Below are 14,684 nucleotides of genomic sequence, written 5' to 3'. Positions count from 1 at the left end.
AGGATAACAGGGAATTTTGGATGTGACATCCTTTGTAAGGTGTACATTTTGTTTCGGCCGTAGTATGAAGCAGATTCTGTTCAACCAGGGAGTTGGTCTCTCTCCGTTCCTCGTCCTTTAAGGGTGGGCTTTGGTTAAAAATGAAACTTTTGATTACTGATCAGCTTTGTAGCTGGACCGGGGATGAGGACAGATCATGCCGGTAAGTTCCACCCTCCGCATGTTGGTTTGTTATACTCTCCATGTGTGTGAGTTGATTGTCTCTATTTATTTGTTCCAGTGTTGATGAAATTTCCAGAACTTCCAATTTTCCCTGGCACATTTCGTCAATCCTTTTGCCCTTGCAGTCTGAGTACTGTGATGTTGATTAAATTTCCAAGACTTCTGGGGGTTCTTGCAATGGTGTAACTTGCCTTTTTCCCTGGGCTGGAAGGACGCCAGGTGTTTCCTGCCCCCTCTTCTGCCTTTCCTCCTGCAGTGCTGGGTGCTCGGTCTGTCTTGTTATTTCAACCCCTTCCAAGTCTCCCTGTCCTGTCCCCTATTTAACCATTTCTCTGCTACTCCCTTAGGGAGGGTGTGGCCCGCTTTCTTGTATTTCGATCTCTCCACTCGGGGACTGGGTCTGACTCGGTCCCTTGTTGACGTGTGGGGTTGAGTGTATTAATACTCTACTGTAGGTCTCACTCGTACCCAGTGTTTTTTGACCGGGCGTTATTGACATAAAATATTTACAGATTGTCTGACTGTTTAGTTTAAGGTTTGAGTTTGATCTTAAAAATGATGATTGTGCCGAAGGGGTGGACTCCAGCCGCATTTGACTCCTTGTTGGCGGCTTAGTTCTAGTGCCTGTGCCAGATCCTGTGCTGGTTGGCTTGCCCATCCTGCTGTTGGTTTTACCTTTTGTCATTTACCGCCCTTTTAGTTAGCAAGTTGTCAGGTGCATAAGTGGGGTTGAGCTAGGTCTCAGTAAGGAGGGAGACAGGTGGGAGAACGGAGAGGAGGTCCCAAATATTGGCACTGTGTTTGCATAGTGAGCGTGTGTTAAGGAGGACGCATGCAAATTGGCATTTTTGTTCAGGTGGTGTGTTTGGGAGGGGCTAGTTGGTGGGCTGGTGTGTGTGCTGTGGCAGGTGAAGTGGCAGTGGGTGCAGGTGAAAGGTCCTATAGTGGAGCATGAATCAGCATGGTGGCAGAGTCTGTTGCGATATCATGGGTCGAGGGTGCAGAGCTCGGCAATGGTATATCTTCAGGGGACAGGAGAGCTAGAGGCTGTGGTGCTGTGCGCAGTCAATGCGCGGATGGTTGCAGACGGGCTTGCCTTAGGCGCACATTCAGCGCACCAGTGGTTGCACTGCGGCCTGCAATAAGTAGGTCCTGGGGTGGGTGGCGCCTCTGTTAGTAAGAAGAACAGTGAACTACTATAGCTAACGCAAGGTGAGAGAGGGACAGGAATCACGAAAGAAACACTAAGGCCCATCCTCAAACACTGTTCATGAATGTCGCATTTTCCTTTTGTGTGGATGGCGGTGGAAATAAAGAACTTATTTTTTCATAAATGTGAGTATTTGTCTGGACAATGATTTATTGCTGCTGCTGCATGCACTTTCAGTTTTCAGCTCGTGTTTATGGTCCGGTTACCATATTTCAACAGCCCCCCCCCCCCCCAATACTAAGTCAGCCCTGCAACAACAGGAGTAAAAGGGAACCCCACACAGTTGGGCCTACTGGACCACGCTTGTCCGGTGGCCATCTGAAAGGGCTTCTGATGGTATTTATGAAGTGCTCAAACAGTAACAAAGTGAAAATCTAACAAGAAAAATCCCAAACCAATTTTTTTTAATTAGGTACATTTAAAAAAAAAAAAACATTTTATTGTCAAATTGCACATATGTCGCAGGGCCCTGTACCCCAGAGGCAACTGCAGTATCAAGATGTACAGAAGCAAGAAAGCAACTGACCTTTTCAGAGGAACACCCAAAATACCAAACATGACATGGCGATTAGGATAGTAACCCCCCCCACACCCGCCCCCCGAGTTGCGCAAAGTTCACTGAGTCCAGTCCATATGCAAGCTATATAGGAAAGAAGAAAAAACAAAAACAACCTTAACACACACGCACCCCATGTTACCCCCCCTATTCCTCCCAGTGCCAGCTCCAACCAACTGGGCCCCGCCCTCACTCCACTAGGAGATCGTCCGCTGCAATGGGAGGCTCCAGCCACAAACCCCTATAATCCATCCACCGCTTCCATATTTTATAGTGCTTATGTGGGCATCCCCTGGCCACAAAGATTGGTTGTTCCAGCCCCATGCAAAAGTTCAGGCCATTTTCCCAGGCGGCCACCGATGGGGCCGTGCATCCTTCCACATCTTGGCTATATCACGTTTTGCTAATGTAAGGCCCAGCAGCATAAGATGCCTTTTATATATATTGCCCCCAATTCCCTCCATAACATGAAGCAGGGCGAACTGTGGTGCCCACCCCAAAACCTCAGACGGACAGGAAAATACCCCCCTCCAAAATCGATCAAGTAATATATATTGCCATACAGTGTGCAGAAAGGTGCCCTCCTCCCGACCCCACCGTAGACACTCCGGGGAGGCAATCAATCCCGCCCGCCACAGTCGAGCCCAAGTACAGTAGACCCGGTGCAGGTATTTAAACTGAATGAGGCGGAGACGCATTGCTATGGCCGCTCCCCGGGGGGGGGGGCACCGAGGGCCTCCCTCCAGTCTTCCTCCTCCAATGTACCCACATCCTCTTCCCACACCCCCCGAAGTTTCTGAAGCGCAGAAGAACAGTGAGTGACTTGGGACTGATAAATACGGGAGATCTTCTTGGTCTCCAGATCCCCCATAAAGACCTTCGCTTCAAACGGGCTAAACTCCGGAAGAGATTCAAGGCCCTCCAGGCTGGTGGAGAGCGCATGACGGAGCTGAAGGTACCGAAAGAACTGAGACCGGGGCATGCAAAATTCCCCCTGCAAATCCCCAAAGGAGTTGAGACCCATCCCGCACAACATCCCCCAGGGTTGAGATGCCAATAGCATCCCATCCCCGAAAGCCCTGCAGGGCCGCCAGCTCAGGTAGGCGCCCATTATGCAACAAAGGAGTTTCTTGGGTCAGGGTGTTCCACCACCCCATTCGTTTCAGTGACTGCCGCCAGATTTGAAATACTACCTGCGTCACCGGTGGCAGTGCCCCCCGCAGCGGCGCTGAATAAAGGATAGTGTGTAAAGTGTGAGGCCCCATGAGGCGTCGCTCCAGTGTATACGCCAGGTCCCCCCCATTCCCGTACCACCACTCATTAAGAACCAATAAGTGCGAGGCCTGGTAGTACGAAAGGAGATCCGAGGTTGCGAGTCCTCCACAGTAGGTGGAAAGAAAGCACGTGCGCAACGCTACGCGTACCGCTCCCCCACCCCACAGGAACTGTCCCAGCACGGAATTCACCAGCCGGAACCATCTAGATGCAATCACGTATGGGTGGAATTAAGTACATTTTAATAAATAAAACTGCACCCAACTGACAAACATCTAATAAGTAGAAACTGAGTTATGGAGTTTAAGGTTCTAAATAGTGCAAAAAATTGTTACGAACTATCCACAGTTATCTGGTTGCGCTAGACAAGGTCAAAGTCTAGAGTTAAGGTCGACCTCGATGGTGCACAGATTGGATACTGGGCCAGTTTTGTCCTGGTCTCAAATGTTACCTTTGAGCATAGTCTCTGGAATGGAAGTCAAAAATCTTTAGCGTGGCAAGGCATCAAGCTGTGGCAGAGGGCTTCACGTCATCGGATAACTGCTAGATAATGTGTTGCTGAAGTGATTGACTTTGGCAGGAAAGCTCTGAGCAGGAGAAATTTGAATTTCAAGCCCATAGAGGGTTTCTAGCCTTACTGATACTTTTCGTGCCTTTGCCCGGTAGAAATTTCTACCTTCGGAATTAGTCACTTTTTTGGAGCTCAAATTCTTCTAGTGGGGTACGGCAGCACGCTGTAGCCAAAGAGGGCAACACGAGGCTGGACATCTTCGCCATGAAGTCCAACTGGATCAGATTTGCTACTGCTGAGAAGAATGACAACACTTGCGGTCAACTATCGCTCCACAAGAGGCCAGCAAGAGTGTCATAGGCATTTCCAGGTGGAACAAGTGAGGAAAAAGGCCTCTTAAAGCTTGTTGCGTCCCTGTAGCCCAAACAGGAGGCAAGCCAACTGACCCTTGGAGTCATTTCTGGGCTTCTGGGTTCAAGGCAAGCTGATGCAGTCTTCATACAGGTTCTTCAGACAGCAGGGCAGTCCTTCCGATTCTCCCAGTGTGTTCTGAAAGAAGTTCTGCGAATGCTACTTTTATGTCCAATGACAGTCTGTGGGTGAGGGAACACTTGCCACTCCCTAAAGAATGACATTAAAGTTGTCAGGGGTGATCCCACCCATGTTTGCAGCACATCCTGTGTTTCACTATAAACTATCTCGCAGTACCCCTCTCTACCTGAACGCAACAAGGTAGAACCCTTCTTTCCCTGGCCATAGCGCTCTGTGCCCACCCAGAGGCATGGCTATGGAAATGGGCAACCTCTCCCTTGTGGTCACTCCATAACAGTTCTGGGGCAGCTGCACACTCACACTGGGTTTGGATCCAAGCTGACAAACAAGATAAAGGGAGGCAGGTCTAGGTGTGACCTACATTGGTCAGTGACAGGAGGCACCCTTTGAAGCTACAGAAGAGGCTGGCAAAGGCCTAAAAATGGGCTCAGTAACAGAAGGCAAATCTGGCTAACCCTGCAGAAAGGTCAAATTTCTAACAAATGTGTTATACTGTGATCAATGAAATAAGGAAGCAAAAGCCTAACGTATACATCTGTGACTTCCACTCAAACTCTGCCCACATGCTACAACGTCATCAAAGAGGTAACTCAGTGGCTTGAGCACCGGCTGCTGAAAATGGTAAATCTATGCTTACCTAGTATGGCACTCTATATTTATGCTATTACACTTTTGTCCATCAATATTTTGCCCAGTACAAAATGTGCAGAGACCATTCAAAAGGGTAGAAGGCAAGCCCCGCCTAATTCCACTGTTAGTTGACAACTATCTACCACACTGATGTACAAGTTTAGATCTTGAAAGACTAGAGAATATAAATATCAAGATCTCCCATAGTGGGTCTCCACCAGTACCCAAACAAAGCTTATGTTAAGGATAATACTATATCCATGATGGGAAAAAGAACTCTTTAAAGGGCAACAGCCTCTATGCGCCACCAAAAGTGGAAAACATTTATTAGTGATTTGAGTTGTGGCGTGGTCAGAAGTTGCTCCTGTTCCCCATGATCTAAAAGACACATATGTTTTTACAAGTCAATGCCTGTGAAATTGTACAGTACATATGAAATGCGTTACTTACCTGTAACAGCAGTTATCCAGTATTGGTGTCTTTCATAGATTCACATGCCTGAATCATTCCCCGTTGTCGAGACGGGAGCCTCCGGTACATAAAAAAGTAATGTCCTATAGACATACATAGAGAAAAATAGGCCTAAGGGCCTCCCCTTAGTAGCCTATCATAGTCCTTATGTAAAAAGGACCAAACTTCTAGAGCCAGCCAATCAGCTATCACCTCCCTCTAGAACCTTCCTGGCAGGAGCCTCAGTCCCTCAGATTTTCGTACGCACCAAGCTAGGTAGGCGTAATATAGTTAGAGAGAGGCGTGAGTCCTTCCAGGGGAGGCGGGAGGGTTGCATGTGAATCTATGAAAGACACCAATACTGGATAACTACTGTTACAGGTAAGTAACGCATTTCTTATCCAGTATTAGGGGTGTCTTTCATAGATTCACATGCCTGAATCAGAGTAGTTAGCAATGCATTATGCACATTTCCGATGTAACATGCCAGAAAGGTACTTGAGATAATACAATCATTATCATAACAGTTCAAAGCATTGGCATACATCAAAACAGTAAACAGTAAAGAATGTGCATACCAGGAAGGCGGGTTGTTGGAAGGCTCACCTCACTGGAACAGATGGCGGAGCACCGCCTGGCCCACTGCCGCATCCTTCGTAAGTTCGGCATCCAGGCAGTAGTGTCTGGAGAAGGTATGCGGTGACTTCCACGTCGCCGCTCTACAGATGTCCAAAATCGGCACTCCAGCAAACAGCGCTGCTGATGTGGACATCGCTCTGGTGGAGTGTGCTTCCACCCTGTCTCGCAACGGCCGTCCGGCCCCTTCATGGCAGAACGCTATTGCAGAAGAAATCCACCTTGAGATGCTCTGTTTTGTAAGAGGCATACCCAGCCTTGGTCTGCTGTAGGCCACAAATAACTGTGAAGATTTTCTGAATGCTTTTGTCTTATCCATATAAAACTTAAGACACCGTTTGAGATCCAGAGAATGGAGCGTCCTCTCTGCTGCCGTGGTAGGGTTGGCAAAGAAGGAGCGTAGGACCACCGGCTCGTTGAGGTGAAAGTCTGAAGGCACTTTCGGTATGAACTTGGGATTTGTCCTCAGCACCACCCTGTCCTGTTTGAACTGCATGAAGGGCTCCTGAATGGAGAGAGCCTGCAACTCGCTGACCCTCCTGGCAGATGTGAGCGCAAGTAATAGAGCCGTTTTCCATGAGATGTACTTAATGGAGGCTCGGTGAATGGGTTCAAAGGGGTGCTTCATGAGTTGGTTAAGGACCAAGTTGAGGTGCCAAGTCGGTGGGACCCGTCGGGGCCTTGGAAAGTACCTATAAAGACCCTTAAGGAACTGTTTTACAAGTCTGCTGGACCAGAGAGACGGGCCTTGAAAAGTCCTGGTAAAACGTGAAATTGCCGCCAGATGCACCTTTATGGATGCATGCGCTAGTCCGGACTGTGCCAAGTGCAGGAGATATGGTAATATCTGCTCGGGTGTGATATGAAGCGGTCTCAGGCCCTTCTCTGAGCACCAAACGCAGAAGCGCTTCCATTTGAGGGAGTAGGTTTTGTTGGTACTGTCCGCCCTCGCCTTTGCTAGCACATCCCTGCAGTCCTGCGGGATGTTCAATTGGCAAAACTCTCTGTGCTCAGGAGCCAGGCCGATAACCTGAGCGATTGTAGGTTCGGGAATTGCACTTGTCCTTTGGACATTGTCAGCAGGTTCGGGTGCTGTGTTAGACGGATCGGCGTCCTGATGGAGAGGCGATGAAGGTCCGAGAACCAGTGCTGCCTCGGCCAGTACGGGGCGATCAGAATTAGTGTACAGGGCTCCGCCTTCATCTTCCTGAGGACCCTGGGAATCATCGGGAACGGTGGAAAAGCGTACGCAAATACGCTGAACCATCCTATGGAAAAGGCATTTCCGAGCGACTCCGGTTGGGGATGCCAGCTTGCGTAGCTTGGGCATTTGGCGTTCTCCCTGGTGGCAAACAGGTCGATTCCTGGGACTCCCCATTCCGAGAATACGTGTGTTAGTGCACTCTCGTCGAGCTCCCATTCGTGGGAGAGGGATTTCTGCCTGCTTAGGGCGTCCGCAATGGTGTTGTCCTTTCCCGGGACGTAGTCCGCCCTGAGCGTAATCCCCTGGAGAACAAGCCAGTTCCAGATTTTCTGCGATTCGCGCGATAGCGTGAGCGAACGCGTTCCTCCCTGTTTGTTCAGGTAATGCATCGTCGTGGTGTTGTCCGTCCTGACGAGCACCTGGGAGTTCTGGATGCGTGGTAAAAAGGCCTGCAGAGCCAGAAACACAGCCCTCAACTCCAGCAGATTTATATGGAGGTGTTGCTCCCGATCCGACCATTTGCCGCTGACTCTGAGGTCCTGAAGGACAGCTCCCCATCCCGCTAGAGATGCATCTGTGGTGATCACCAATGGCGCTGCTGGCAGCAGGAACGGTAATCCTCTCGAGAGGTTTCTGGAATCCTTCCACCACTCGAGACTCCTCGATATTTGTGGAGTTATGTTTATAATGTCCTCGAACGAACCTGCGCTCTGAGTCCACTGGTTCGAGAGAGCCTCCTGCAGTGGGCGCATCCGCAGCCTGCAGTGAGGGATGAGTAATATACAGGAAGACATCATTCCCAGAAGTGACTTGAAGGTGCGAACTCTCAGGGATTTCCTGGATTGCACCGTTTTGGCCAGGGATATGATCCTGTGTTTTCTTTCGGCTGAGGGAAATGCCCTTGCGCATTCCGTATTCAAGGTGGCCCCGAGGAAGGTGATACTTCTCGTAGGGGACGTATGTGATTTCTGAAGGTTCAGCGTCAATCCTAGATGATTGAAAAGATTGGTACAAGCGTTGAAGGATTTGGTTGCGCCTACGGCCGTAGGCGCCTTGACCAGCCAGTCGTCTAGGTAGGGGAAAACTTGATGACCCATTTGGCGTAGGAAAGCTGCCACAGGAGAAAGGCACTTGGTGAAAATCCGCGGAGCGGATTTGAGGCCAAACGGAAGGACCTTGAACTGGTAGTGCTGTCCTGCCACTTCGAAACGGAGAAACTTCCTGTGCCCCTTGAGTATCGGGATGTGATAGTAAGCATCCTGAAGATCCAAGGATGTCATGAAGTCTCCTTCCTCCAGAATGCCAAGGATCTCTTGGAGCGTCACCATCCTGAACGGCTGACTCTTCAGGAAAGAGTTGAGTGCCCTGAGGTCCAGGATGGGTCTCCACTTCTTTTCTTTCTTCCGTATCAGAAAGAAACGGGAGTAGAATCCTTTCTCCCTCTGAGCTGATGGAACTCGCTCGATAGCTCCCTTCCTTAACATCTCCGATATTTCCCGGAGCAGCAGTCGCAGATGTCTGTGAGGAGACCTGCGGGGAGGGGTTGCAGGCGGGATGGCGGTAAATTCTAGGGAATGGCCGAATCTGAGAAGTTGAAGCACCCAACGATCTGAGGTGATGATGCGCCAATTCTTTAGGAAATGGGTCAATTTTCCTCCAATTTGTGTAGAACAAGATGGTAGCTGGACTGGCTGGAGTAAGCGGTCACTGGCGTCCGCCTGTGCCCCTTTTCTGGTTCTTACCCCTGAAATTGGATCTTCCGTAAGATGATTGTCGACCCTGTTGTTGCTTTTGCTGGTACTGGGTCTTGTTCTGGAACGAATATGAGGACTTATTCTGGAATGATCCTCTGTAGGAGGACTGGCCTCTAGATTTGTTGCCCCGAAAGGACTGGTTCCGTGCCTGCAAGGTTCCAAGCGCTCTAGCCGTGTCCGTGTCCTTTTTAATGGCTTGTAGCGCCTCATCAATCTTATCTCCAAATAGGTGCTGTCCGTCGAAGGGCATATCTAGCACCTTCGTCTGCACTTCCTGCCTGAACGATGTTGCTTTGAGCCATCCTTGGCGGCGCAGGACAGCCGCCCCAGCCAGTTGACGGAAGCCTGTCATGGCTACATCAATGGCGCAATCGATGATCTCTGCCGCAGAAGACTGGCCTTCGGAAAGGAGTGCTTTCACCTCATCCTGTGTGGCACTCGGAAGTTCTGCTAAGTAAGGGGCAATATCCTCCCAAAGGTGGCGGTTATAACGCCCTAAAAGGGCTATAGAATTGGCCACCTTGATGGTCATTGCCGAAGTGGTCGAAAACCTTTTTCCTATTGTGTCTAACTTTCTGCCCTCCTTGTCTGGTGGTGCTGAAAGAGGCGAGGATGGATTGCGTGAATTTTTCTGGGCCGCTTGGGTCACGACCGAATCCGGCTTCGGGTGGCCAGTCAGGCAAGCTGGCGCCGTGGATGGTGCTCTATACTTCTTATCCAGACGCGGAACGACCGCAGGAACTGAAGCTGGCGTTAGCATCAACTTCTTTCCCTGGTCCCAGAGGAAGTCAATGATAGGGATTGATTTGGACGTCTTTTTCGTCTGCTCCTTAAAGTCATGGAGGAAGCATTCTGTTTCCGTCGACTCCATGACCATATGGAACCGCGTCGCAGCCCGTTCCACTAGCTTATGAAAACCACCTATATCCACAGGTGGTGAATCTGACTGGCGCGGTTGTGGGGAAGGTGGTGAAGATGCTACATACTCTTCCTCCTCATCCTGGTCCGTCAGGTCTCCCGGGACCTCACCTTCCTCCATCTCCTCAGCCTCCTCATCCGTTGAGTCTATCACCTGAGGTGGCGGCTCGTGGCAGACCTGCGTTACCTGCCGTGATTGCCTTGGGGCTGTCGCTGGGGGGTTAGTAACTGGCACTGGGACCCCTGTATCCTGTGTTGGTGGTTCTGGGAAACGTTGTTTGTAATCCCTGATAAGGAACTTGAGGTCCTTAACAATTGCCAGAGGGAGGCAGACCATTGGGGTGACCTCCGTGCGGACTTGTTCCTGGACGGGGCGCTCCTGCGCACTTGAACCTTCCTGCTCCTCGTCCGTGCTTTGGCATTTGACAAACAGCTCGGAAGGGGAAGTAGCCTGTTGGAAGAACTCTTCTTCGGACTCTTCGCTCTGCAGGATCTCCAGAGGTAAATTGGTTTGGACCTTGCTTGGAGATGTTGTTTCCGGGGTAATCTGTGGTCTGGGAGCAGTTCCATGCACAGAAATCTCCTTGGTTTTCAGTCCCACGGACGACGACGACGACGACCTTCCCGTCGACGGCTCAGCTGTCACCAACGGCGTCCCCATCAACGATATTTTCCTTGTCGACGAAGTTCTCGTCGACGATGTAGTCGTAGACGATTCAGTCGTCGTCGATGCCTTCGTCGTCGACGCTTCCGTCGTCGACGCTTCCGTCGTCGACGCTTCCGTCGTCGACGCTTCCGTCGTCGACGCTTCCGTCGTCGACGCTTTCGTCGTCGACGCTTTCGTCGTCGACGCTTTCGTCGTCGCCTTCGTCGTCGACGCTCTCGTCGACGATGCCTTCGTCGTTGACATCTTCGTCGACATCTTCGTCGACGATGCCTTCGTCGTCGACGCACTCATCATAGATATCCTTGACGTCGACTCTTCCGTCGGCGGAGGGCTCCTCGACGACGAGGCCCTCGACGGTACTATCTTCGTCGTCGACGATGATTTAGACGACGGTTTTAATAGTATAATAGATGAGATAGGGGTACCTGCAGACGATGATGATGGAGTGGTCGTCGTCGACGAGCGGGCCGACGCCGCTGTGGACGTGGACACTGTCGTCGTAGCTGTGGAGACATGTCCTGATGGCCTTTTTTGCACAGATGATGGCGTCGCCATTTTTGAGGCCGACAGAGTAGGCTTCTTGAAGGTGAGAGAGACTTTATCAGACGCTGAAGACTTCGAAGATCTCGCCTCTGAAGACTTTTTGTGCGTCTTCGTAGGAGGAGCGTCTGAGGGGCCAGGAGATGCCATTCTCGGCCTCTTCAGGGAGACTCCAGAGGCTCCAGAAAAGCTCGCCTCTGAGGACACCACACTGTCCTGGTCTTTGAGCCTGTCCAGCCAGATAAGCAGGCGGCCTTCCCTGTCTCTCAAGGTCTTATGTGGGAAAGACCTACATATTTTGCAGTCCTTAGGGACGTGGTCCGGGTAAAGGCAGTACAAGCATAGTTCATGCTTGTCGTCCACATGAAGCCTCTTCTTCCCACATGAAGAGCAAGCCCTGAAAAGGGCTTTCTTCTGGGAGTCCGACATGCCAGGAGATGTAGATGAAATAAAACACTCACTGAAGCAAAAAGAGGCCTGAAGTAGTCAGCGTTGAAATCCTGAAGAAGAAAGTCACCAAAAACTGTGAATAAGTTGGTTTGAAATGAATCCTGAGGAGAGCTCAGGTTGGAGACTCCCTAGCACAACGTGCGGTAGAAAATCTGAGGGACTGAGGCTCCTGCCAGGAAGGTTCTAGAGGGAGGTGATAGCTGATTGGCTGGCTCTAGAAGTTTGGTCCTTTTTACATAAGGACTATGATAGGCTACTAAGGGGAGGCCCTTAGGCCTATTTTTCTCTATGTATGTCTATAGGACATTACTTTTTTATGTACCGGAGGCTCCCGTCTCGACGACGGGGAATGATTCAGGCATGTGAATCTATGAAAGACACCCCTAATACTGGATAATGACATACGATTATAATGCCCCAGATTATTATGATAAACTTCAGTCTCTTTTCTAGGAGCTTGAGATTGTCCAAACCAAAAGGGAAAAGTCACCCTATAAGAACAAAAGCATTGTCAAGAAATAGGTGCAACACTAAACGTTTCTATGTACTGAATGTAGTACGAACTGATTTTGCACTCGCAGACGAACCCAAACTGAAAATCGTCTGCAAGTTCTATAATGAGGTGGACATTCCTCTTCTGTGGAGTTAAAGATTCTCTACTTTCTGAGGCAGGTTGCCACATGAGCAATGCCTTGAAACCAATTCAGGTCAAATCTACAATCTGAGTTCCAATACGGAACTTCCTCCTCCAGCAATTAGAGTTGCCATATAACACTTTTATGGGCCTCTCACTTACACACACAATCCATGGGCATTTGCACCTGCTCTTCTTGTTTCTACTGTTTATATCAGTGTTTTCCAAATAGTGGGTCAGGACGAAGATTTTTGGAGGGTTGCAAAATTCCTGTTCTATATGCAAGTAATATTTGAAATGAAAAGCCCTATCTGCGCACCAGTGCAAAGGTGCTTAACTATGTCCCCAAGACTGGTTTTAAAACAACCCCTTGCAAGTATTCCTAAGCAATACTCTGGGTGAATCTTCCAGTATTTGTTGCTGCTGTTTTTTTCCTTCACAAAGCCATTTCAACAGAGAACGTGCTCACTATAGGGGAGCATACACAACCATACCACTGGTGTAAGACTTTCATCCATAACCTGTAAAGTATGGATGTGGCCTAATGGCCAGAGCTGCAGACTAAGGATCAGGGGAACCAGGTTCAAATTGTAGCGTTGGCTCAACATCCGTTGATTCTGAGCAAATCATTTAATCTTCCACGCTTAAAATAAAAGCGATCTTACCTTGTGTAATGTAAAATACAATGGTGTGTTAAATAGAAGCCTAGAATTCTAAACAAAGTGTCTTTGTGGATTGGTGTTATAGAGTCAAAAGCGCACAGGAAACAAGCATTGGCAAAGCCAATAAATCATGCCTTCAGGACCTATGGCTTTGACAATGGTTTTCAGCCTTGCTGTACAGCGTCCCTGAGGCTGTGCAGCATGGCTAAAAAAACAAAGTTAAAAAAAGTGCTATGAGACAGCAGTCTTGTCATTTTGTAGGCTTGCACATCACATATGCAATGGAGGCAGGAGGAAAAGCAACAGTTTAGAGAGTAAGAGGGTGCAGGAGCAACAAGTAAGAAAGTAACATGGAGCAGGCGGGGAGAAGCTCACAGCTGAGAAAGCTATGAGGGAAATACACAAGAGTAAGAGCAACATGAAGGGGGACAAGGAGAAGCTCATGGGAAACGGAGTGCACACGAGGGGACATCTGGGAAACATAAGAACTCCTATAGAGAGCTTAATTCAAAAGAACAAAATAGTGCTTGGAAAGGAAGCAGTGGAAGTATACAAGCCAGCCAATCAAAAGAGATGGCGAAGAGCCAATGTTCCTTCGTAGGGACAAAAATAAGTTTGACAAGCTGGGAAATGAAAATTAAGCAGGCAAATGAGTCACAGGAAAATCAGCCAACAGTGACCATTGGGTGGACTCCAGGTCCATGCATGTTTTTGGTAAGCCCACTATATGTCTCTCAACAGATAGCACGTATGTAGTTTAGTAAGCGCACACTAAAAATGGCCGTTTACAGTTAGGCACAAACAAACTAAGAGTTGCTATGTCTCCAGTTTTCAATGATTGTTGTTTTTACTTAATTGTAACAACAATTTATAACTTCCCAGAATACATCTTGGAAATATTCAACTTTACATGACTTTTTTATACTAAATTCACAATTTTAAATGCATTATAATTGTAATCACATATATAAACAAATATCCATTAAACTACCTTCAAGTCAATCCCTCCTACAAAGATCCGATTAGGAATAACTGTTCCAAATCTTGCTGGATTGTTCAATGTCACTGGTGATACAGGGTTTGGCGTTGCAGTTAAGGGAAGGGTCTGCGTCTGATTGGTAGTTTCCTGTTAGCGACAAAAATACTTTGTAGACTCCTTCATTCTAATTAAAAATGCTTTTACTTGTAGACATCCACTGACCATATCCAGTACTCGGAAACTAAATTTGACAAAAACAGTACCTCTTTACAGTTCTTACTTAATAGAGTGCTTAAAGGCCTATAATTCACATACATCTGCTAGTTGCTTGGTAAGAAAACAAGTTACGTATCTGTAACTTTGGTTCTGCCGTATTGGAAACTTTCATAGATTCCCATGCTTGAATCATTCCCGTCGTCGAGATGGGAGTCCCCGGTATACATAAAATAGCAATAGAAACAATTACAAAAATATAAACCAGGCCTAGGCCCATTCTAGTTTTGTAACATATCCACCTTTTTTTGTAAGGGAGACCAAATAAAAGGAACAACCAATCAGATCAGCCTCACCCTGTAGAACCTCCCTGAGAGAACCTCAGACCCTCAGATTTTCGTAGCCATAGTGTAAAATTATAACATAAGGCTGAGCATTCCCTGGGGAGGAGGGTGGGTCGCATGGGAATCTATGAAAGTTTCCAATACCGGAGAACCAAAGTTACAGGAAAGTAACTTGTTTTCTTACTCCAGTATTGGAACTTTCATAGATTCCCATGCTTGAATCAGAGTAGCAAGCAGTTATGAGCACATTTTTTGAACCTTGATTTCTTATTCATCC

At 48.5% G+C, this 14,684-nt stretch overlaps 1 protein-coding gene across 2 annotated transcripts in view; it reads right to left on the bottom strand.

The window, feature by feature from the left end:
* Positions 1-14,684, bottom strand: part of BOLL (boule RNA binding protein) — a 1,219,536-nt gene that overhangs the window by 1,072,994 nt on the left and 131,858 nt on the right. Inside the window, exon 2 of one of the 2 annotated variants that reach the window (XM_085646856.1) lies at positions 13,863-13,997. The exons of the other annotated variant lie outside the window; for it this stretch is intronic. Within the exon in view, the coding sequence (XP_085502982.1) occupies positions 13,863-13,997 (135 nt within the window). The remainder of the gene's footprint in view (positions 1-13,862; positions 13,998-14,684) is intronic. 2 annotated transcript variants of the gene reach the window in all.

The sequence above is a fragment of the Triturus cristatus genome, chromosome 3_2 (assembly GCF_964204655.1).
Source record: "Triturus cristatus chromosome 3_2, aTriCri1.1, whole genome shotgun sequence".
NCBI classification, from domain to species: Eukaryota; Metazoa; Chordata; class Amphibia; order Caudata; family Salamandridae; genus Triturus; species Triturus cristatus.
Note: the sequence above shows the minus strand (reverse complement) of the source record. Positions and strands in the feature narration are given on the sequence as shown.